This window comes from Syzygium oleosum, unplaced genomic scaffold, assembly GCF_021117445.2.
Source record: "Syzygium oleosum isolate NSW1041296 unplaced genomic scaffold, Sole_v2.1 Sole_v2.25, whole genome shotgun sequence".
In the NCBI taxonomy this organism is placed as follows: domain Eukaryota; kingdom Viridiplantae; phylum Streptophyta; class Magnoliopsida; order Myrtales; family Myrtaceae; genus Syzygium; species Syzygium oleosum.
In genome coordinates, this window is record NW_026607509.1 from 211,160 (window position 1) to 237,477 (window position 26,318).

Sequence of the window (26,318 nt, forward strand, 5' to 3'; positions counted from 1 at the left end):
ATGGTGGTGGTGGTGATGGTACTAATGAGGCGGTTGGGGCTGGGGCTGGGGCTAGGGTTATGGCTCCTGGAAATGCTGGGGCCGAGGAATGCTAATGGGGCAGGGGTTGGGACAGGGGCTGTGGCTTCTGGAAATGCTGGGGCGGGAAATGCTAATGGGGTAGGGGATGGGGCTGGAGTTGAAGCTGGGGTTGGGGCTGGGGCTGTTGAAAATGCTAATACTAATCAGGGTGAATCCGGGGCGTGCTAATGGGGCAGCGAATCAGGGGAATGCTAATGGGATTGGGGTTCAAGGGAATGTTAATGGGGTTTGAATCAAGAGAATGCTAATGAGGCTGTAGCTCAGGAAAATGCTAATGGAGTTGTAAATTAGGAGAATGCTAATAGGGTTGGGGCTTAGAGGAATGCTAATGGGGCTAGGGGTTAGGGGAATATTAATGGGGCTGTAAATAAAAGGAATGCTAATGCTAATGGGGTTGAAGGGAATGCTAATGGGGCTACTGCTAATGTGATGAATCAGACTACTACTGATGCAAGGAATCATGTGAATGATTTAGAAGCTGTTGAGCTTGTTGAGATTGAGGACGAGGATGGTGAGAACGAGGATTTTGATGTTGCTGCTGTTGAGGTTGAAAATGAGGATGGTGAGAACGAGATTCTTGAGAATGAGGATGTTGGGCCTGGTGAGGTTGCTGGGCTAGGTGGGGGTCGCCTACAGTCTGTGATTGTGGCAATCCACCATGCTGCTCTACCCTAGATGTAATAGATAGATAGAATGTTAACAAATAGAATAACCAGATTATAGTTTACTTTTTTTAGTAGGCTTCGAATTTTGTGCGGAATTGATTAGCACATTTGAGGAAACATAGTGTAGAACCATGGGTGATGATGTTAGAAGATCTGCTTTTACCGCTTGCTTGAAGTTGGAAACTATGTAATCTTTAATGGCACGATTAAGACTTTCCCTTCATTAAGTGATAGCCATGGATGATGTAACATTCGGAAATTTTGTAATAATATGTATGTGATATTGAAAATTTTCCATGTTCAATAATGATACTTAGATTATAAAGCTAAGTATTATTTATCGTAGAATTTGGGTGGACGCGTAGAAATCTTTGTTGGACTATAAATTTGTGAGGCGTGGATTCGGGAAAGTAATTTTTCCGAGTTTGACGTGTTTAAAATTTATAAGCGTTGGTGTGTACGTTAATAGTAGAGCTATGTTAATTAATTTACCAGTCGCCTTAGATATTGATGGTAATATTATTAGTTAAACTCCAGTTATTTAGTGTTAATAATTTATTTTGTGCTAATGGGTGACAAAGGAAGATGACTTTCTGTTTTTAATATAAAATCTCACTAAACTTTCTCTTAAGACATCAAGACTCACGTAGCAATTGAGGGATTAGTGCATGGCTACATGTCACATTTAAAGACTAAAAGCATGGCCACATGCCACCTTGGAGAATTCAAGCATGCGACATGCCCTTCTTAAGCTAAGCTTCTTACACTAACAAGACACATAGCTATAAGCCATCATTACCTTGGCCATTAGTCATCTCTAACAAGTCTTAATTTCTTACACTTGGCCGTAGATTGAGAGAGGAAATGCCACTTATGAGTGCATGCAATTATCCACCTAAAATCTACTCCTACGTTTCACTTTTCATCTTGGTAACATGGAAGAGAGTTTTTCATCTTAGCCGTAACTCTCTCTTTTACCTTAAAACTCTCAAAACACTTTACTTTCAACAATACCTGCTGGGCTAGGTGGGAGCCGTCTGCAGTCTGTGGTTGTGGCAATCCACCAGGCTGCTCTACCTAAAGGTAATAGATAGATAGAATGTTAATAAATAGAATAATCAAATTATAATTTACTTTTTTGAGTAAGCTAAGAATTTTGTGCGGGATTGATTAACACATTTGACGAAACATAGGGTAGAGCCATGGGTGATGATGTTAGAAGATCTGCTTTTACCACTTGCTTGAAGTTGGAAACTACGTAATCTTCAATGCCATGATTAAGACTTTCTTTTCATTAAGTGATAGCCATGGGTGATGTAACATTCGGAAATTTCGTAATAATATGTATGTGATATTGGAAATTTTCCGTGTTCAATAATAATACTTAAATTATAAAGTTAAGTATTATTTATCGTAGAATTTGGGTGGATACTTAGAAATCTTTGTTGGATTGTAAATTTGTGAGGCGCGGATTCAGGAAAGTAATCTTATCGAGTTCGACGTGTTTAAAATTTATAAACGTTAGTGTGTACGTTAATAGTAGAGTGGTGTTACTTAATTTACCAGTCGTCTTAGTTATTGATGGTAATATTATTAGTTAAACTCTAATTAATTAGTGTTAATAATTTGTTTTGTGCTAATGGGTGACAAAGGAAGAGGACTTTCTGTTTTTGATATAAAATCTCACTAAACTTCATCTTAAGTCCCCATGACTCACGTGGCAATTGGGGAATTAATGCATGCTCACATGCCACATTTGAAGACTAAAAGTAAGGCGACATGCCACCTTGGAGAATTTAAGCATGTGACATGTCGTTCTTAAGCTAAGCTTCTTACACAAACAAGACACATAGCCATAAGCCATCATTACCTTGGCCATTAGTTATCTCTAACAAATCTTAATTTCTTACACTTGGCCGTAGATTGAGAGAGGAAATGCCACCTATGAATGCATGCAATTATCCACCTAAAATCTACTCCTACGTTTCACTTTTCATCTTGGTAACATGGAAGAGAGTTTTTCATCTGTCGTAACTCTCTCTTTCAGCTTAAAACTCCCAAAACACTTTACTTTCAATAATACCTGCTGGGCTAAGTGGGGGCCGCCTGCAGTCTATAGTTGTGGCAATCCACCAGTTTGCTCTACCCTAAAGGTAATAGATAGATAGAATGTTAATAAATAAAATAATCAAATAATAGTTTACTTTATTGAATAGGCTACGAATTTTGCGCGGGATTGATTAACACATTTGAGGAAACATAGTGTAGAGCCATGGGTGATGATGTTAAAAGATCTGCTTTTATCATTTACTTGAAGTTGGAAACTATGTAATCTTCAATGGCACCATTAAGATTTTCGCTTCATTAAGTGCTAGCCATGGGTGATGTAATATTCGCAAATTTCGTAATAATATGTATGTGATATTGGAAATTTTCCGTATTCAATAATGATACTTAGATTATAAAGCTAAGTATTATTTATCGTAGAATTTGGATGGACACATAGAAATCTTTATTGGACCGTAAATTTATGAGGCGCGAATTCGGGAAAGTAATCTTTTCGAGTTCGACGTGTTTAAAATTTATAAACGTTGGTGTGTATGTTAATAGTAGAGCGGTATTAATTAATTTACCAGTTGCCTTAGTTATTGATGGTAATATTATTAGTTAAACTCTAGTTAATTAGTGTTAATAATTTATTTTGTGTTAATGGGTGATAAAGGAAGATGAGTTTCTGTTTTTGATATAAAATCTCACTAAATTTTCTCTCAAGACACCAAGACTCACGTGGCAATTGGGGGATTAATGCATGATCACATGCCACATTTGAATACTAAAAACATGGCCACATGCCAGCCTGGAAAATTCAAGCATGCGACTTGCCCTTCTTAAGCTAAGCTTCTTACACTAACAAGACACATAGCCATAAACCATCATTACCTTGACCATTAGTCATCTCTGACTAGTCTTAATTTCTTACACTTGGCCGTAAATTAGGAGATGAAATGCCACCTATGAGTGCATGCAATTATCCACTTAAAATCTACTCCTACGTTTCACTTTTCATCTTGTTAACATGAAAGAGATTTTTTTATCTTAACCGTAACTCTCTCTTTCACTTTAAAACTCCAAAAACATTTTGCTTTCAACAATACCTGCTGGGCTAGGTGGGGGCCGCCTGCAGTATGTGGTTGTGGCAATCCACTAGGCTGCTCTACTCTAGAGGTAATAGATAGATAGAATGTTAAAAAAATAGAATAATCAAATTATAGTTTACTTTTTTTAGTAGGTTACAAATTTTGTGCGGGATTAATTAACACATTTGAGGAAACATAGTGTAGAGTCATGGGTGATGATGTTAGAAGATATGCTTTTACCACTTGCTTGAAGTTGGAAACTACGTAATCTTCAATGGAATCACTAAGACAACATTCGGAAATTTCGTAATAATATGTATGTAATATTAAAAATTTTCCGTATTCAATAATGATAATTAGATTATAAAGCTAAATATTAAATTTTATAGAATTTGGGTGGACATGTAGATATCTTTGTTGGACCGTAAATTTGTGAGGCGCGGATCCGGGAAAGTAATATTTCCGAGTTCGACGTGTTTCAAATTTATAAACGTTGGTATGTACATTAATAGTAGAGTGGTATTAATTAATTTACCGGTCACCTTAGTTATTAATGGTAATATTATTAGTTAAACTCTAGTTAATTAGTGTTAATAATTTATTTTATGCTAATTGGTGATAAAGAAAGAGTAGTTTTGTTTTTAATATAAAATCTCACTAAACTTCCTCTTAAGACACCAAGACTCAAGTGGCAATTGGGGGATTAATGCATGTCTACATGCCATCTTGGAGAATTCAAACATGCCACATGCCATTCTTAAGCTAAACTTCTTACATTAAAAAGACACATAGTCATAAGCCATCATTACCGGCCATTAGACATATCTAACAAGTCTTAATTTCTTACACTTGGCCGTAGATTGAGAGGGGAAATGCCACCTATGAGGACATGCAATTATTCACGTAAAATCTACTCCTACGATTCACTTTTCATCTTAGTAATAAGGAAGAGAGTTTTTGCATCTTAGCAGTAAATCTCTCTTTCACCTTAAAACTCTCAAAACACTTTACTTTCAACAATACCTACTGGGCTAGGTGGGGGCCGCCTGCAGTTTGTGGTTGTGGCAATCCACCAGGCTGCTCTACCCTAGAGATAATAGATAGATAGAATGTTAATAAATAGAATAATCAAATTATAGTTTACTTTTTTTAGTAGGCTACGAATTTTGTGCGGGATTGATTAACACATTTGAGGAAACATAGTGTAGAGCCATGGGTGATGATGTTAGAAGATTTGCTTTTACCACTTACTTGAAGTTGAAAACTACGTAATCTTCAATGGCACCATTAAGACTTTCCCTTCATTAAGTGATAGACATGGTTGATGAAACATTCGAAAATTTCATAATAATATGTATGTGATATTGGAAATTTTTCGTGTTTAATAATGATACTTAGATTATAAAGCTAAGTATTATTTATCGTAGAATTTGGGTGGACATGTATAAATCTTTGTTGGAGCGTAAATTTGTGAGGCTCGGATTCGGGAAAGTAATCTTTCTGAATTCGACGCGTTTAAAATTTATAAACATTGGTGTATACGTTAATAGTAGAGCGGTGTTAATTAATTTACTAGTCGCCTTAGTTATTGGTGGTAATATTATTAGTTAAACTCTAGTTAATTAATGTTAATAATTTATTTTGTGCTAATGGGTGATAAAGGAAGATGAGTTTCTGTTTTTAATATAAAATCTCACTAAACTTCTTCTTAATACACAACGACTCACGTGGCAATTGGGGGATTAATGGATGGCCACATGGCACATTTGAAAACTAAAAGCATGGCCACATGCCATCTTGGAGAATTCAAGCATGCCCTTCTTAAGCTAAGTTTCTTACACTAACAAGACAATTAGCCATAAGCCATCATTACCTTGACCATTAGTTATCTCTAACAAGTATTAATTTCTTACACTTGGCCGTAGATTGAGAGAGGAATGACACCTATGAGTGCATGCAATTATCCACCTAAAATCTACTCCTACGTTTCACTTTTCATCTTGATAATATGGAAGAGAGTTTTCCATCTTAGCCGTAACTTTCTTTTTTACATTAAAACTCTCAAAACACTTTACTTTCAACAATACCTGCTTGGCTAGGTGGGAGCTGCTTGCAGTCTGTGGTTGTGGCAATTCACCAGGCTACTCTACCTATAGGTAATAGATAGATAGATAGAATGTTAATAAATAGAATAATTAAATCATAGTTTACTTTTTTGATTAGGCTCCGAAATTTGTGCGAAATTGATTAATACATTGGACGAAACATAGTGTAGAGCCATGGGTGATGATGTTAGAAGGTATGCTTTTACTATTTGCTTGAAGTTGGAAACTACGTAATCTTCAATGGCACCATTAAGATTTTCCCTTCATTAAGTGCTAGCCATGGGTGATGTAATATTCGCAAATTTCGTAATAATATGTATGTGATATTGGAAATTTTCCGTATTCAATAATGATACTTAGATTATAAAGCTAAGTATTATTTATCGTAGAATTTGGATGGACACATAGAAATCTTTATTGGACCGTAAATTTGTGAGGCACGGATTCGGGAAAGTGATCTTTCCGAGTTTGACGTGTTTAAAATTTATAAACGTTGGTGTGTACGTTAATAGTAGAGCGGTGTTAATTAATTTACCAATCGCCTTAGTTATTGTGGTAATATTATTAGTTAAACTCTAGTTAATTAATGTTAATAATTTATTTTGTGCTAATGGGTGATAAAGGAAGATGACTTTCTGTTTTTAATATAAAATCTCACTTTACTTTTTCCTAATACACCAAGACTCATGTGGCAATTGGAGGATTAATGGATGGCCACATGCCTCATTTGAAGACTAAAAGTATGGCCACATGTCACCTTAGAGAATTCAAGCATGCGACATGCCATTTTTAAGCTAAGCTTCTTACACTAACAAGACATATAGCCATAAGCCATCATTACCTTGGCCATGAGTCATCTTTAACAAGTCTTAATTTCTTACACTTGCCCTTAGATTAAGAGAGCAAATGCCACTTATGAGGGTATGCAATTATCCACGTAAAATCTTCTCCTACGTTTCACTTTTCATCTTGATAACATGGAAGAGAGTTTTTCATCTTAGTCGTAACTCTCTCTTTCACCTTAAAACTCCCAAAATACTTTACTTTCAACAATATCCGATCCAAGATCTACAAGGTGGTTTTAACTTTGGATGTTCACATTTTGTGCGAGGTAAGTGGAGACTCTAGAGTTAAGTTAGTTTAATCTACTTGACACTTTTAACTTGGATGGTTGTGATATGTCACTTTGATGTGCTATAATATGGTAGATTTGGTGATTGTTGAATTTGTTTTGCTGGCCTTGTACATGTTCAAAATGTCGGTGAATTGTTTTCTTAAAGTGTGGTATTATTGGCAAGTGAAATTGTTAAATCTTAACCTAGAAATGTGATATTTGAGGTGATGGTTGAATTCGTTTTGCTAGTTTCATACATGTTTAAAAGGTACTTGATCGTCTTACTTAAGTGGGGGTACATATGGTGAGTGAAAACGTTGAATTTGAACTTAAAAAAGTTATATTTGTAAGTTCAAGCTTTACTGTTGTTCGTAAAATCTATTGATTTATGAACCGAGTAGATTTTACTTTCAAAATCTGGATATATGTATTTCTGAACTCGAGTAGACTTTACTCTCTAAAATCTGGATATATGTATTTATGAACTTGAGTAGATTTTACTCTCAAAATCTGGAGATGTGTATTTTTGAACCGAATAGATTTTACTCTCAAAGTCTATATATTTTTGAACCCGAGTAGACTTTACTCTCTAAATCAGAACCTAGTTACTTTTGAACCCAAGCAAATTTTACTCTCTGAATCTAAGCCCATTTACTCATGAACCCGAGCAGATTTTACTCTTTGAATCTGAATTTGTTTAAATTTGAACCCGAGTAGACTTTGTGAGCCCGAATATATTTTCTTTCTAAAACTAGATGTATTTTCCTTCAAAATTTGAAAGTATTCACTTTGTCATAAGAATATACTCCTTTATATGTCTAGACTAAAAAATACTCATTGTTTGTCTCGATTGAGAATATATTCAGTTATTTGTTCAGACTTTGCATATACCCATATATTTTGTACAGACTCAGAAATACCCATTGTTTATCAAGATTCATATTACACTCAGTTATTTGTTCAAACTTTGAATCTACCCATTTGTTGTTCAAATTTACGTCCAGACTCAATTCCAGAATATATTCATTCGTGTGTCCAGATTCATGTCTAGATTTACATTCAGACTTAATACTTGAATATAGTGATTGGCTTATTTAGAACCACTTTTGAAATATACTTAGGTTCTGAATATATTAAACTAATGAGTATTACTACATATTGCTTCATACTAGTTTGTTGGACTAAGGTCGCATTTCTTGAGGAATATGTTATGGAGCAAGAAGGTGGGTATGCGTATTGAAATGCATGTAAATACTTATTGTCGTGGTTTGTATGATAATAATATAATTCCGTCACCCATAAATCAAAAGGTGACGATGCCCCAAGTTTCGGGATGCCCTACTGTGTGGTACGTGATGCCTCGAGAGAGTTCAGGAGGAGAAGTAATGAAGCTAACGCATGAGTATGAGTACTATATACTAAATGTAGCTCTACTATGTGGATCGACGTGGATTTTATAGAGCGGGTTCCCTATTGATTTGTCGCATGGTACTGTAACCTCGACAGTGAGTTAGTTGCCCCGTTGAGGGGCTTCGACATGGTTGATGATGGTCCAACAATGGAGGGCAAAGTTATCGATCCATGACGTCATCAGTCTTTTGTAGGGGTAGACTTTTGGAGTATAATCTAGTATGAAGATAGGCAACTTCGACCTAATCAGACTTTTGTCTTTTGTGATTATATGAACTATGGAATGAAGTTGTAAATCTAATAAGTAATGTAAATAAAGAAGTATAAGTACTTAAATCATACTTGTGCGAATTTCTTGGTTAAGAAATGTTCTTTTAACTTCCGCTTGCCTAATTATGAATAAAAATTAATAACCATAAGAGATATGTATCGCGCGTAACGTTCTACGGCGTCATAGGTGATGTTCTTATAAGCTCTGCTTTTACCCTTTCCTGTGTCTGGCAAGCATGAACTTAACCAGGCTTTCACCTCAAAAATATAAAACCAATAGAGACTTAGGAAAAGAGGGAGAAATGGTCAGCATCAAAGCCACTTTGTAAGAAAGAAACTATTCCCAGTAACCATATATTCAGCTCTCCTTGAATAAGCAACAGAAACAAGTGATGTCTGAACAGCCAGATTATACGGAACAGAGAGTTTCCATCACGTGCACATGCTTGGGCGTATACTAGCATAAGAACCAGAAATTACTTGGGTGTATGACAGAAAGGAATAAAGAAGAACCCAAAAATCACGTGCATATGCTTCTCCTAATTCGTGCAATCTATCCCTAAAACTCATATAAAATACCTCAGTGCGAGCAAGCATTGGCTAAATATACTAGCAGAAGTAGCTAAGCTAACGGAATTGCTAGAAAGTTAAAACACTGGAATGAACACAGTTTCAAACTATAACAAAATTATGTTAGCCATCATTTGTTGATTTTGAGCTTTGTTTGTCGATTCCCTTCAAATCCGAGTGTGAGTTCGAGCTCTAGAGCCGTCCATACTTTCTCCTCAATCTGCGCTCACAACGTGTTTGTTAAAACGTCCAAATGATTCAATCTGGTTCTGGTCTATCTTGAGCATTTACGAGCATGTTCCTTTTCATGAAATGAACCATCTACTGATTAAACGATTACGGTGTCAGCTAAAATCCTTGTTTTTGAATTCATATGGTAGATTGTCTTTTATATTTATTTCATAGTTGCTATTTTGTACGACGTGGTTGATGGAAGTTTGAGTTTGTTTGATGTTTGGCTGCGATTGATGGGCTGTTTCTGTGTATGTTCGGAATGGTCGCCTGCGGCATCTGTTAACGTGTTGATGATGGTTGTCGTTGATGAATGCTACGAACTATAACGGCATTACCACATGGAACGCTACACATTCTGCTGCTTTTACTGATGGAAACTCTTTCCGCAATTCTGCATGTAGTCACAACTCACAAGTCACTACATCTTATTTTGCATCGTATTTTACTTCCCTTGCGTATGACGGTCACATGTGATTATCACATCTGAGATTTATTTACATGTTTCACAGTTCAACTAATCGAAGTTTAAATTCTCTGTTCCACCATTACTTGATGACAATCCAACACCAATACATTGTGTAGCCTTTGAGAAGAGCATGATCGGCCACTTCAGCAAGCCTTCTGCGACATAATTGGAAGTTTGCAGCACTCGAGCAAAGTTGTATAGGTACAGATCAACTTAATTTGAAAATGTTGTGAAGTGAGGGCGAGCACATTTTGCATTTCGATACACTTCATCGCCAAATAGTTACCCTTAACTGCGCATGATACACAGATTTAGGAAACCAGCAAGAAGCCTGAAATCCCAATCAATCCCCAAAATGGGGACTCTACATAGTAGATAGGCAGTGTGTCGGAACGAGAACTGAACTGACGATAGAATGATCCGAGCTACATATACCAATTTATACTCAAGCCACCGCAGGCACATTTCATTAACAAAATTTCAGTTCAAATTCAACAATGGTACCATAATATCTCACTGTAGGTAACCGGGGCTCCAAAATCTTATAACAGCAATCAATATGCTTTGGACAGCAGTATTTCGCACTGTTCATCGCGATTAGAGCCCTAAAACCGATCGGGACATAACTGCCGCAAGCCTGCGCGAGTTGAACTTGGAACACGATGACAGACTCGAGCAATACACGTCGTGAAAAGATAAGATGCGCATCTCCACTGACAATCAGTATCCATAATCAAATCCTCGCAATCGCAGTGTAGCGATTCCCAATTCGGATTTAACCGCTACATGCGCCATTAGCGGCAACACGAGTCACTAAAGGGTGTAAAAAGACCGGACCATCAACGAGTCGCCGTGCTCGCTGTCTTTCCTCCCTCCCTCCCTCCTGTGAATGCAGCTCTGGGGGTCGCGAGGTCGAGAGGGTCGACGAAGCCGAGGCTACCGATTGCATCATGGGTCGAAGCTGCCTCGCATCACGGTGAAGGAGCGTCGTGACTCGAAAGTTGTGAATTCACCGAAAATGGCGAGCTGAGCGGGAAGCAAATTCCTTGTTGGGCGTTTCGGACGCCCGTGCAAAGCGCGCGGCGGTTTCCTTTCTCAGATAAAATTCAATGCCTCTTGATCACCGCTGTTTCCTATTTTCACCTAATTGACTACCGCATCGCACTCTTGATTTAAGACGATTTTTTTTACCATTTCGTTCTGCATTTTCTTTTGTTTCAATTTTACTAAATACGAAACTACCCATGGCCATTACAAACAACATTTGTTAAGGTTAAATGTGGAGCCTATTATTGATTTACTATTGTTTCTTGCCTTTTTTCTTCTTTTTTGGGTTTTTCCTTTTCCTTCTCCATTTGGAACAAAATTGGTGTCCCTCTTTTCTGAAAAAGAGTTTATTTGGTAGATAGCTAACTAAATATTGTGTTAATAAGTTGTGTATTTCTCTTTTTTGTACTAGGAAACTATTTTTTAAAGAATAACCTAAGAACAAGTAAGAGTGAAAAGACTCAATCTACCAGTTTTAGTATGCATTTCGTTTAATTATAACTTTGATATATGTCATTACGTCATAGTCTGTGTAATTTGACTGCTCAAATTTCATTTTATCTGGTGAATCTAATAGTTTAATTTTTATTTATTTTTCATGCCATCATTGCATGATGTTTTAAGAGATATTTTTGAAAAGAAAATTAAAAATATGATAGAGTTCAGTACATAAAAAATTCTAAACATCCATTACTATCAAGCAAATCCAAAAGAAAATGCTCCCTAAAACATTATTATATGGAATACTATATTTGCCTTGATTGCATGTATAATTAGCTATTGACAAGAAATTATGACAATTGTAACGATATTGTAAGACGAGCCATTCAAACCATTTGCAAACACATATTTTTTGTCAATACTAAATGCATCATGATTTTCATGGAACCATCAATGAAAATAACATTATCCACTGTAATAATAACAAATTGATATGCAACTTAACAAACGATATTGTTCGTTCAGCTGTTTGGCTCCCCTAGAAAGGTTACCATCTCGAAAAAAAATATTTTACTTGAAGCAAACAATAAAAGTTTTTATTTACGTCAATAAGAGTTCACTTAAAACACACATATATTGAAGAATAAGTTTCAATGTTTAGTGTAAGAAGCTCCAAATGAAGTTGTTGACATAATTGATTGTTGTTACCTATCCATAGTTTCATTATTAATAGATACATTTAACCAATTTGGGTCCTCTTCAATATTGTCTTCCATAGTGACTGCACCACAAAAAACAATACAACGAAAGATGAGTAAATTTTGTATAATGCATTCATCAACCACATAATCAATCTTTGAGTAAATTCTTGTAAATTTGCATCGAAAATTGAAGTTGAAAAATTCATGATCATGGGGATTATCCAGGGAAATAAAGTTAATAATTGCGGAATAAGTTTAGGAGAAGACAAACATGAAGGAAACGTTGAAATGTAATGGTGTGGAAAATGCAGCTAGAGTGAAAAAAAAGTTGTTTGAAAGGGATGTAGGCAGTTTTGTCTTCTAATAAAATTAAAACAAAAGAAAAAGAAGAGAAAAAAGTAAGAAATAGTATTAAAATAAGAGTGGAACCCACAAGGATAATGTGTTCAATTCAATGTGATAAGAGTGTGTTAGGAGGCAATAAGGAATGGAAATTGTGCAAGCCTAATGAAGAATGTAATATTAGTTTTTGCAGGCGAACAGGTAAAGCTTAAACCAGCAATTCTTAGCTTATGTTTCTCGGGCCCTTCCCATTGTCTTCTGGTGAGCCGTAAATTCGAAGAAGATGACCTCTAGGAATGGCATCAGAGGATCAATATATCTGAACCGAGTCCAAAAAGATTGGGTCAATCGCGCTGTTTCTTTTCCTTCTTCTTTGGGCAGACGCAATCCGTTCCCATGCGTCGAGACTTGCATGATCATATCCGCACCCCTCAAACGCTCAACAATCGCTCTGCAATCTTTTGACCTAGTCTTCTGTTTATGAATGAAATGCCTGCGGAATGGATGGGTCGGATCAGGATGCGGCCCTCCTTGAAAAAATCCGCAATTATAGAATTTTTCCATCAGGATTGCTTCCACGACTTCGTAAAATAAACACCGAAATAATGATTTGGTTCAGTACCAATTAGATGTATCGTTCCGTGGGGTGATATTCGTTTCATGTCGAAATAACAGTGATGAACGCGAATCAATCATGTCAAGTGGGTCAATACAATTGCTATGCACGCCCGATTAGCAATAACATATGCCTGCTAATTTTCTTGTCGTGTCCGAATAGAGCTTATGTCCAGTCCTAGAAATTGTCATCTCAGTAGTTACCAACACAGAAAAAATTGGTCCTCGAATTTTTGTGTTCAACTTAACCGGTTATTTGACGTTATCGATTCAATCAAATCGTGTTTAAATGAATGGCGGTGCATAAAACAGCACCATAATATTTTGATGATACCTGCCCTCTCAATTTCTTTTAGCTCTCTCTGCTTTTTCAAATAAAAAAATGAATTTTATTACAAATATAGTGAGGGAGGGAAATAAAACGGGCGGATTATGTCTTTCAACGAGGTAGTTTGTTCCGAATGTCTTGTCCGTGGCGTGAGAAAATAAATTGTAATAACGAGGTATGGTCTTTGCTGTTGACGTATAGTGCTTGATGGTTTCAAGAGATGTATTTTTATTTTAGTGTCTTACTTGTACCGTATTTTAGTATAACTATTATTCGAATTATCGATTATAATTTTCTCGTATTGCCACCAACACGCTTCCGAACTAGACAAATGGTGTTAAAGCCACGTTTCCATACTCAGTAAGGCGGTGCCCTGTGTACAGTGGAGGGGATCCTCAGAGAAGCAAGCTAAACGAGAGAGAAGATCAAAACAAAAAGAAGTGTGCTTTGGAAATGGAGTCCTCCTAGCATTCATTATTGGAAAGACTAATTTAAATTTTATGGTGTGTTTTTGGCCATTTTGGATGTGAATTTAGCTTCCTGGTTCTCATTATATATGTGAAGGATTTGAGTAATTTGAGCTTCAATTTCCTTCTAGGAGTACAAAAGCCAAACCACGGTCTTCAAATTCGCCACCTGTCGATCTCACTGAAGATCCTCTCGATTTTGATTCCGACTCGCCGCCTGCTTCTCAATCATCGACGACTTGCCTGCCATATTTCCTGGTTGCAGTTTCAAGAAACCAGTAACATCCCCAGGCTACTACCAGGGCTTCGTTGTGCCTGACAATTCAGGCTTCCGAATCTGGTTGTTCCTGTTGTAGGCCAAATGAATCTCTCCAGTTTCCTGGTTCTGATCTGGAGCTTTGGCAAGGACATCTTAAAGAGGGTAGCTTTCTGTGAGCTACAGGCAGCTACCAACCATTTCAGCGACAAAAAGATTGTGGCCAGGGGCAGGTTTGGTCGCGTATATGAAGGACTTTTGGCAGACGGCTCTCGACTGGCCATAAAAAGAATCACCGTGCGATCCCATTTGGAAATGAGAGAGTTCCATGCAGAAGTAAAATTGGGAAACATGCCCTCGCATTGGAACTTGGTCCCGGTTCTCTGGTTTGGCTCGTCGTAAGAACTGCTTAATGGAAGCTTGTTCTCGTTTCTAAGAGGAAGACCGTCCATGAAGCTCTGTCTTGATTGGCCACCAGGAAGAAAATAGCTCTCGGAGCAGCGAGAGCAATTTCCCATCTGCACAATCACGGCGTAATCCATGGGGACATTAAGCCCCATAACATACTGCTGGATGAGAACTTTGAGGCTCGTATTGGTGATTTCGGGAAGGCCATCTTCATGGACAAGGATGAAGAGAAGGGTGTTTCCAAGGAAGCCAGCTTATTTAGCCTCAGCTTTGTTAGCACCCAAATAGGCAGGACGTATGGTTATCTCGATCCAGAGTACTCCAAAAGTGGGATGTGCTCAGTGAAGAGCAATGTCTATGGTTTTGGGGTGACCCTTCTCGAACTCATCAGCAGTCGTTGTGCTCAGAGAAGAATCAGTTCTCCGGGGCTGCTGCTACCTGAATGGGCAGGGGTGCTTTTCAAAGATGAAAAGTCAGAAAGGCTAGTCGATGCTGACATAAGGAGCGGGCATAAGGAAGGCGAAGTCAAGAAAACCATCCTGCTAGCCCTAATTTGCACGCAACTCGACCCCAGAAAACAACCTAATATGGTGGAAGTAGTCCAAATTCTTGAAGGGGCTATTAGCTCGGAGAAGAGGGGGGAGGAGTCCGAAAATGACAGCATTATGCCGACGCGTCAATGGCTGCCCAAACTCTAATATGGACATGGCGGACTCGGCATCTTCTCTCTGTCACAAAGACTAATCAATACCACATCCCCGATAATAGTTTCGTGGAGTTGTTGCTCAGTCATAAGATCGCCGATGAGATTGTCCTGATTCTGAGAATTACATGACTTCTATTGTAACCTGGATAATGATTGTGCTGCTTTTATGCTTTTCCACTTATGTTCATTGGTTGATTCTTTGGTTGTTATTCAGTGAGACACTTCGTCCATTTTCTTTGGCTAACACCCACCCCGTGAAATGTTCAATGATTTATGAATCTCCAAGATGTTGCAGTTCCACACCTGTTTCTAAAAGGCAGCCTGTTAGGCTAGATTGAGTTGAAGTAAAATAAATAAGTAAATCACGTCGAAGGGAAAATCTTCGAGATAAGCTAGGATTCATGGACCACAATATCTTTCATTATAAATGCAGGTAGAGATAGGTTTCCTCATATGACGGAACATAATTAGTTCCAATAGATTCCTTGCTTGATTTGGAAGGGCTTGTGGAGCAATTTTCTGGGTTTATACCGAAGCATATATCTGTACTAATTGATTGGAATCTGTGTAAGAGACACTTGATAAGAAAATTTAAGCAAGTTCAATGACTTGATTAGACAAGTCATACGTAAAAGGACTTGATTGGAAAGAGAACATAACTTCAGGGGCAAAAGTAAAATTTTTACCTTTCGTTTTCGAGATGGAAGTCATTAGTTGGCGTTACTCATGGAACAAAGGAACGTGATCCATTACACCTCTTGCTTCAATTCTTCTTCCACCAGATGAAGGTGGTTTGCCCGGGCCTATAATTCAACTTAATAGCTGGTGTCGGTGTCAGCCGAGGAAACGGGCTGAATTGCATTCAGACACAACATAGAAATTGTAAGCGTTGGACTAAATTTCCCAAAGAAAGTTCGACGTACCAAGAGGGGAAACAGCTTAGGGGAGAAGCGAAAGAAACCAAGACGACTGACTGGCTGGAGTCATCGCTCTTGTCCAAAGGGTTGGTGGGAGATAACAAGCATGATATACAACTCCACAAAGCGTGTGGAACCCCACTAGTGCTGTTTCTATTGGCTTTGATTAAGTGCAGGTGCGTGCTTCGTTCTACGATTTTACTGGGAAGCATCTCCCTGCAGGCATGACAGACCACCAAAATATAAAACTGTGAATATCCAGACTCAGCTCAGGCTCACCTCTGCAGCAGAAAACCCTTCTTCCTTCCTCCTCCTGCTCCCGTTTGCGAAAAAATAAAAAAATTCGAGCAATCCGAGCTTAATTTCAGAGGAGTGTGGTGTTTCAGAAGAACGAAGAACCATGACCTTCAAGTTTTCAACCATCGATCTCACCAAAGATCCTCCCGATTTCGATCCGCAATCAACGCCTGCTTCTCGGTCATCGACGATTTGTCTGCCACTTAATCCTGCTGGCTGCAGTTTCATCAAAGCTACAACATCCTGCCAGGTCGCTGCCGGTGCGTCTCTGCGCTTGGCCAATTCAGCTTCGAAGTTCGGTTGCTGGAGGCCAAGCGAACCGATCCAATGTCCCGAGGAAGGACGCCTTAAAAGATTCACTGTCCGCGAGCTGAAGGGCGCTACCAACAACTTCAGTGAGACAAAGAAGGTGGGCAAGGGTGGGTTCAGTTGTGTGTACGAAGGACTCTTGGGGGATGGATCCAGAGTGGCGATAAAAAGACTCACTAGACATCCCGCTCTGGTATTGATACTCCGTGCTGAAGTAAAATTGGGGAATATGATTTGGCATCGGAATCTGCTTCCCGTTCATGGCTTTTGTTTGTCATCGAAACATGGAGAATACACGCTCGTGTACACTTTCATGGTGAACGGAAGCCTAGACTCCCTCCTTTTAAGAGGACAGTCAACAGAGAAGCCCCCACTTGATTGGCCCACCAGGAAGAAGATAGCAATTGGAGCTGCGAGAGGGATTTCCCATTTGCATGATCTGAGGATAATTCACAGGGACATTAAACCCGCTAATATACTGTTAAATGAGGACTTTGAGGCTCATATTGGAGATTTTGGGTTGGCCTTGTTCATGGACGAGTACAAAGAGAAGGCTGTTTGCGAAGGAGAACCCAATGGTGAAGACGCTTATTTCAGGTCCAGCACAATGGGGACAATTGGTTACATGGATCTAGCGAGCTTTACTGGAACATACTCAGTAAAGAGCGATGTTTATGGGTTTGGCATGACGCTTCTTGAACTCATAAGTGGTCGAAGAGTTTGGGAAACAACCTGCCTCGATGGAAATGAACTGGGGTTGTGTGCATGGGCACATGCCCTTTCAGAAAACGAACAGTGGGAAAGGCTAGTCGATACCAATATGCCGAGCGGCTATAACGAGAGTGAAGTCGAGAAAACTGTGCGCCTGGCTCTACTTTGCACGCAACTCGACCCCAAAAAACGACCTTATATGGCTGAAGCAGTCCTATTTCTTGAAGGAATTATTGGCTTGGAGAAAAGATGGGAGGAGTATCAACTTGAAGACGAATTACCTGGCCTAGATAATCTCTCAATTTCGAGCTACTCTTCTTCTTGTCCAAGTAAAGACGAATCATCTGGTCCTAGATGATCCTTCCAAGATCGTGTTGCTCGAGATTCACTCGTGAAATTGTGTCTGCCTCAGCTTGATCATTAATTCCAAATACCCTTGAATCTTTTTTTTGCTTAATTCGAGCGTTTCCTTTTATTTTGTCAGATTGATGACGTTCTTGTTATATTTTACTTTAAATCTAGATTGTTTTTATCAAAGGCCATCATATATTGGAATTAGCTTGACTCAGAAAATTCGATGTAAATTAGGATATCTTGTTGCCCGGACATGTTTTTTTTATTGGAATGTAATAGGCTAGGACATGAGTTCTTTACGTTCGGTCTAATCCTCTTCTGTTGCCAAATCATGGTCTACGAAAAGACTGAGAAGAAATAATTAAAGATCTTGAGACGGGCTTCGCCGCTACTTACTCTGTCTTCGCCGGGTAAGCACTAATTGAGTTCTCGGGTCGTGGCTTTAAAGAAGAAAGTTTTCAAGGTAAGTGGGGATTTTCACTCCTTCCAATTATGGTGGAGAGATAGTAAATTTGGATTAGGAATATTACCTGCTTAATTGTTGGGTTCGGGTTCATCCGTCTTACTCTGGATCTAAACCTTTTGATTTGATACTATATTGTTTTTTTATCTCACTTTTATTTAGAGTTAATATTACGAAAAACCTCAAACTGGTACACTTATGATAAATTTACCAAAAATTAATTTTCTTAACCACCCAAAAGTGGTACATCCGTGGTAAATTTACCCTAAACTAACCTTTTTTACCACCAAAAATTCAAAATTGGTACACCTGTGATAAATTTACAATTTATTTGTTTTCCGTTGAATTTTATAGTTAAATTGCTAATTTGGATAACATATGACAGTTGGTAGGTGTATCAGTTTGGAGTTTTACCACCCGCTTGTCACAGGTGTACCGATTTGTGATTTTTTTTGTATTAATCCAATTTAACGGATACTAATGGATGATAAATTTATCACAAATATACCGATTTTCGGTTTTTGGTAGTAAAAAATTAGTTTGGATAAATAGGTCTACCGATTTAGGATTTTTTGTGGTATTAATGATTTTTATTTATCCGTGTCTTTTTGTTCTCCATCTTCTCTCTCGTTTAGCCGCTTCTCTCTCATTCATGCGCACCTTCCTTACGCATCTTTTCATCTCCTGGCGAGTCTCTGGTGGCTCGAGCTGCGGCTTTATTTCCTACTTATCTTTCCCTCAGTCGCTTTTGCTTTTTCCAACTTTCTACGTGCATGTCGACGATAATCACGAAAATGATGTTTGTGATGAAAATGCTGGTGTGAAGTTGCAGCTGCAGATCATCAAGAAACCTCGAGCAGTCTCATCTGAAACCTAAAAATTAGAAAGTTAGGAAAGCCCAGACCAAAATCCCATAAGCCATTCGACACGTCCACTGGTTGGTTCATTGTTGCAGAAACAGTTGTCCAGGAGGCGATATGTCCCGCTTTGTCAAGAAATTTTGGCGCGAAGGGGAAAGGGAACCCTAAATCTGAGATGTCGAGATCAGAAATAGTTTATGAGACTGTGTCAAGATTATTCATTTAATCAGATCAAAATGTGGATTTTTCGGCAAAGGGTGGCGTCCTGATTCGCCACATCCATTTCGCAGGCATTTCATTCATAAACAGAAGACCAGGCAAAAGATTTCAGAGCGTGCATTGAGCATTTGCGTGGTGCGGATATGATCGTGTAAGTATCAACGCAGAGGGGCAGTGCTTTTGCCCAAAGAAAAAGGAAAAGAAACAGCGTGATGGTTCACTTGGTTTAGATATATTGATCCTTTGATGTCATTCCTGGGAATACGCCGTCTTTGAATTTGCTGCTCACCAGAAGAAAATGGCAAGGGCCCAAAAAATTGAGAAAGACAAGCTAAGAATTGCTAGTTTATGCTTTCCGTGCTCACCTACAAATACAACATTAATGTTCTCAATATCTACGTGACGGGTTGGAGTAATCTGAGCTCAATTTTCCTTGTAGGAGTCGAACCATGGTCTTCAAATTCGACACCATCGATCTCACTGAAGATCCTCCCAATTTTAACTAGGACTCCCGGCCGTATGCTTCTTTGTCATTGACTGTTTGCCTGCCATATATTCCTGGTTACAGTTTCAAGAAACCTGTAACATCCCACCGAGCCGCTGCCAGGGCTTCGCTGTGCCAGACAATTCAGGCTTCCAAATCTGGTTGTTCGTGTTGTAGGCCAAGTGAATCTCTCCAGTTTCCTGGTTCTGATCTGGAGCTTTGCCAAGGACGCCTTAGAAAGGTTTGCTTTCTGTGAGCTATAGGCTGCTACCGACCACTTCAGTGATGAAAAGATTGTGGGCAGGGGCGGGTTTGGTCGAGTATATGAAGGACTCTAGGCAGACGGCTCTAAAGTGGCCATAAAAAGAATTGCCAAGCGTTCCCATTTGGAGATGAGAGGGTTCCATACAGAAGTGAAATTGGGAAACATGCCCTCGCATTGGAACCCGGTCCCAGTTCTCGGCTTTTGCTCGTTGTCGGAACTGAAAGAGTACATGCTTGTGTATTCCTTCATGCCTAATAGAAGCTTGTCCTCGTTTCTAAGAGGGGACGGCCGTCTGTGAAGCTCCCACTTGATTGGCCCACCAGGAAGAAGATAGCTGTTGGAGCTGCGAGAAGGATTTCGCATTTGCACAATCACGGGGTAATCCATTGGGACATCAAGCCCCGTAAGATATTGCTGGGCAAGAACTTTGAGGCTCGTATTGGCAATTTCACGATGGCCATCTTCATGGACCAGGATGAAGAGAAGGGTGTTTTCAAGGAAACCAGCTTCTTTAGCCCCAGCTTTCTTAGCACCCAAATAGGCGGGACGGACGGTTGTCTTGATCCAGAGTACTCCAAGAGTGGAATGAGCTTGGTGAAGAGTGAAGTCTATAGTTTCGGCGTGACCCTTCTCCAACTCATCAGGGGTAGAAGTGCTCAAAGATAGATCAGTCCTCTGGGGCTGCTGCTACCTGAATGGGCAGGCGTGCTTTTCAAAGAGAAAGACTTGGAAAGGCTAGTCGATGGAGAAATACGGAGCGGTCACAAGGAAAGCAAAATCGAGAAAACGATCCAGCTAGCTCTACTTTGCACGCAACTCACCCGGAAAAAAGACTTAATATGTTGGTAGTAGTCCAAATTCTTGAAGGGGCTATTAACTTGGAGCAGAGATGGGACCAGTACCAAAACGATGTTATTCCGCCCAAAATTTTATATGGACATGGTGGACTTTGGTTCTTGTCTGTGTCACGATGACTTATCACTAACGCATCCCCGATAATCGTTCCGTGGAGTTGTTGTTCAGCTGAAAAATCACCGATGAGAGTCTCCTGATTCTGAGAATTACATTACTTCCATCGTAACCTGGACGTTGATCGTGCTGCTTTTATGCTTTTCTACTTTGTTTGCACAAAAAATTAACCAGGTCATGAGAATCGGCGTGAGCAAGCACGTGACTTGAGGTCGAGTCGCTATCAACACTGGACACGCATACTATTGTCAATGACCATAAGAGCCTTCGTGGATATTGATATACATCGATGGCCACGGACCAACGTGGATACACGATAGCACTGGTTGACGATTATCATGACATAATTAGTCGTCAAGGATACCGATTAAAAGGGATCAACAGATAGCCAATTGAGAAATAAAATGAAGATTGAATGTCTAGAGGACGCTAAACTCACTTGTGGTATACAAATTTTTTGAAATCGCTTGTGGATAGGACAATGAAGTTCAGCAGATTGTGGAGAAAGAACTTGAATGAAATTCAAAGTGGCTGCAAACAGGTGAGAATGATCAAAGCTCAGTTTTGAGAGAACAACCACCTGGAGATAAGATCATGGCAACGTGAGAACATGGAACCAAGATTCTTGAGATGTGGAAGCATAGCTAAAACTGCTGAAGAACTACTGCTTATAGGCATCAATTTTGTGAATACTATAAATACTAGTGTTTGTCTACTAAAGACCCCCAACATAACATACAAACAATTTGTTAACTTTTCAATTTCTGCATTGTAGTTATGCCTGTAATTCCAAGATATTTTGTTACCGATTAAATTCCGGTGTGTATCTTAATTGTTGTTCGATTAAATTTTGGCATTGCATCTTTATGTTCTTAAAGTTTTATCGTCAATTAAATTCTAGCAAAGTTTGTGTACTTTCTATTCTGTTTGAAGTGAAATTATCAGTTTCCTTGTATACCTATGATATTTCGTCACCACAGAACCTATCTCATCTCATAAAAAATCGAAGAACGACTTTCGGTGAAAGGGATTTCATCGCGAACGAAAATTCCGCCGAAACTGTCACACCCCGAAACCTACCAGAACGGCAGATGACACGGCCGTCCTTTCCCCCGAAGGACGCAGCCTAAACCCACAACCAAAGAACAAACTCCCAAAAGTTCCCACGACATCACTCTCGCTCTATTGGCTACTAACTAAGGAACTTGAAAAGATTGGGGAAAGGGAGGGGTGAGCAACTACAGCTCAGTAAGTAGTGTGTCTCTCTTCTAAGCAGATCGAGCAGTCACTATGCATATATATATAACAATATCGGAAGCTCATACTTCAATCCAAAGATATAATATATATATCAAATCAAATAAGAGTTGTTTCATTTCAACAAGACTTTATATAATTCAGAAAATACTCATTTAAATCAATAATATCAAAGCAAAAATCAATGGTCCATTCCATTGACCAAACTCGTCGAAAAACACACGCCAATGGTCCATTCCATTGGCCAATCTCATCGAAAACACATGCCAATGGTCCATTCCATTGGCTAATCTCATAAAAAACACATGCCAATGGTCCATTCTGTTGGCCAATCTCATGCTCATAAATCTAATTATGATCACAGATAACGCCCCATAAAAAGGCGACCAAGATTCCCCCTTAACAAGGTTTCCACTTATTATAAGTCAGCGGCTCGGCCCACAAGGATATCCTAGACTAGTATGCGCATACCCAAAACCTCTCATTGGGTTCATAGAGACACCGAGCATCAAAATCCACAATCTATATCACCAATTGATTTCACAAAACAAAACACGTAATCTTTCTCAACTTCATTTGTTAAATTGAACACATTTCACAAGACATCTCTCACATCATTTCAAAATTCTTCATAAATAGATATGCAAAACCTTTCGTAACGTTTTTCATAAAAAGTTTATCAAATCATTTAGAATTCATTCCATAAACTAGTTCGCAACATAATACGTATATTTCCGTTCACTATATATTTCTTAAAATCATTCTCAAATGAACAAGGAGTAGTAAATGCCCAATCTAGGCTTTTATGCAACAAACATGCTTTAATAACTCATACGATACTCAAATCCTTATCACTTTCAAAACATGAATTTATAAACTCAAAGAAAAGATAGCACCACATACTTGGAAATGCCTACAATCAAACAACAAAGATTATTCAAACCGTTGAACTCGCAATCCTATCAAATAAGCGAGAAACCACGTTAAAATCGAGTAAAACGCTACTTCAACTGCGACTTGGCTAAACAAGGCTTAGACGCTAACATAACGACTAAAAGGCTCCCACAAGTTGCTCGTCTAAAGTGATTATCCAAAACCGTCTACAACGCGGAGCTTGAGCGCGAAACTTGATTGCGCCATAATTTTCTCCACCGAACTGTTTACCACGCGCACTCAACTTCAAAAATTCATTTCGAGCAAACCGTAAGTCCAAATTGAGATCCGTAAAATCCCACCACACTAAACTATCATTTCCATATATATACGCAGCTCAAGGACTTAAAAATCTTACTACGCGGCTTTATTTCACAAAACTCCGAAATTATGTCCTAATTCCGAAAAATACTCCGATTGAACGAATGAGGGCCGCGAATAGTTATCGGGCGTTACAATACGAAGTCAAATCAGCTTGGCGAGACCCCGTGGTGCAAAACCCTCTTCTCTTTTCTCTTTTTTTCTTCTTCCTCTTTCCTTTCCTCTCTTTTCTTCTTTTCCTCTCCTCCCGTGAGAGCTCTCGGTCTTCTCTCTCTTCCTTTTTAAGGAGCTGAACGTGCCCCTTTGTTTTAAAGGGAAAATCGATGAGATAAGCTAGGATTCATGGACTAAATGCAAAAGTTCCCATGGTAATTCAGAACGACAATAGCTTTCATTAGAAATGCTGGTAGAGCAAGGTTTCCTCGTATGAAGTAACATAATTAGCCAAATTGATTCTTTCCCTGATTTGTAAGGCCTTGTGGAGCAATTTTCTGGGTTTATACTGAATAATATGTCTGTACTAGCTAGATGAATTGATCGGAATCAGTGCAAGAGAGACTTGATAATGAAATTTATGCGAGGTCAACGACTTGATTCGACAAGTCCAAGGAGCAAGGATTTGATTACGAAAAGAGCGCAACTTCAGGGACTAAAAGTAAAATTTTTACCTACCATTTTCGAGATGGAAGTCATACTGGTTTGGAACAAAGGAATGTGATTCATCACACCTCTTTTCCGGTTCTTCTTCTACCAGATGAAGGTTATTAGTACCTTTACTAGACCGGGCTTATAATTCACCTTAGTAGCAGCTGGTGTCGGTGTCAGCCGAGGAAACTGGATGAATTGCATTCAGACACAGCATAGAAAATCTAAACGTTGGACTGATTCTTCCAAGAAAGCTTGACTTATCAGGAGGGTAAACAGCTTAGGGGACTAGCGAAAGCGACGAAAACGACTATGATACCCCACAAAACGCGTCGATATCCACTAGGCTTTTTTTCATTATCTTTAATAAGTGCAGATGCGTGCACATCTGTAGGCATGACAGACAACCAAAATTGAGAAGTCTGAATATCCAGACTCAGCTCAGGCTCACCTCTGCAGCAAAAACTCTTCTTCCTTGCTCCTCCTGTTCCCTTTCGTGAAAAGACAAATTCGAACAATCCGAACGTAATTTCCGAGGAGTGTGGTGTTTCGTAAGAGTTAAGAACCATGGTCTTCAAGTTTTCAACCGTCGATCTCACCAAAGATCCTCCCGATTTCGATCCGCCTTCGCCGCCTGCTTCTCGGTCATCAACGATTTGTCTGCCGCTTAATCCTGCTAGCCGCAGTTTCATCAAAGGTACGACATCCCGCCAGGTAGCTGCCGGTGCTTCTCTGCGCTTGGCCAATTCAGCTTCCAAGTTTGGTTGCTGGAGGCCAAGCGAATCACTCCAATGTCCAGAGGCAGGACGCCTTAAAAGGTTCACTTTCCGCGAGCTGAAGGTCGCTACCAACAAGTTCAGTGAGACAAATAAGCTGGGTGAGGGTGGGTACGGTTGTGTGTACTATGGAGTCTTGGTGGACGGCTCCAGAGTGGCGATAAAAAGACTCACTAGACATACCTCTCAAAGATTGACACTGCGTGCTGAAGTAAAATTGGGGAACATGATATGGCATCGGAATCTGCTTCCGGTTCATGGCTTGTGTTCATCATCGAAACATGGAGACATGCTCGTGTACCCTTTCATGGTGAACGTAAGCCTAGGCATCAATTTAAGAGGACAGTCAACAGAGAAGCGCCCACTTGATTGGCCCATCAGGAAGAAGATAGCAATTGGAGCTGCGAGAGGGATTGCCCATTTGCATGATCTGAGGATAATTCACAGGGACATTAAACCCGACAATATACTGCTGGATGCGGATTTTGAGGCTCGTGTTGCAGATTTTGGGTTGGCCTTGTTCATGGACGATTACAAAGAGAAGGCTGTTTCCGAAGGAGAACCCAATGGTGAAGACGCTTATTTTACCGACTGCACAGCGGGAACACTTGGTTACATGGATCCAGAGCGCATTACCGGAAGATACTCAGTAAAGAGCGATGTTTATGGTTTCGGCGTGACACTTCTTGAACTCGTGAGCGGTCGAAGAGCTTGGAGAACAACCTGCCTCGATGGAAAGGAACTGGTGCTGCTTCGATGGGCACAAGCCCTTTTGAAAAACGAACAGTTGGAAAGGCTAGTCGATACCAATATGCTGGGCGGCTATAACGAGAGTGAAGTGGAGAAAACCATTCGCCTGGCTCTACTTTGCACGCAACTGGACCCCAAAAAACGACCTTATATGGCTGAAGCAGTCCTATTTCTTGAAGGAATTATTGGCTTGGAGAAAAGATGGGAGGAGTATCAACTTGAAGACGAATTATCTGGCCTAGATGATCTCTCAATTTTGAACGACTCTACTTCTTGTCCAAGTGAAGACAAATCATCTGGTCCTAGATGATCCTTCCTAGAACGTGTCGCTTGAGATTCGCCCTCGAGATTGCGGCTGCCTCAGCTTCAGCACTATACCGGATACCGTTGAATTTTTTTCGCTTAGTTCGAGTGTATTTACTCAT

At 39.4% G+C, this 26,318-nt stretch overlaps 3 protein-coding genes across 3 annotated transcripts; all 3 read left to right on the forward strand.

The window, feature by feature from the left end:
* Positions 1 to 15,355, forward strand: LOC115664830 (rust resistance kinase Lr10-like). The gene is made up of 4 exons (XM_056302992.1): positions 1 to 229; positions 482 to 682; positions 14,350 to 14,482; positions 14,728 to 15,355. Exons 1-4 carry the CDS (start codon positions 1 to 3, stop codon positions 15,353 to 15,355), a joined length of 1,191 nt encoding a protein of 396 aa, XP_056158967.1.
* A 1,325-nt stretch (positions 15,356 to 16,680) lies between these two features.
* On the forward strand, positions 16,681 to 17,955 carry LOC115661921 (BRASSINOSTEROID INSENSITIVE 1-associated receptor kinase 1-like). Its single transcript, XM_030584115.2, has one exon. The coding sequence runs from the start codon at positions 16,681 to 16,683 to the stop codon at positions 17,953 to 17,955; it is 1,275 nt and encodes a 424-aa protein (XP_030439975.2).
* A 6,979-nt stretch (positions 17,956 to 24,934) lies between these two features.
* LOC130134941 (BRASSINOSTEROID INSENSITIVE 1-associated receptor kinase 1-like) lies at positions 24,935 to 26,203 on the forward strand. Its single transcript, XM_056302993.1, has one exon. The coding sequence runs from the start codon at positions 24,935 to 24,937 to the stop codon at positions 26,201 to 26,203; it is 1,269 nt and encodes a 422-aa protein (XP_056158968.1).
* Positions 26,204 to 26,318: the final 115 nt, after the last annotated feature.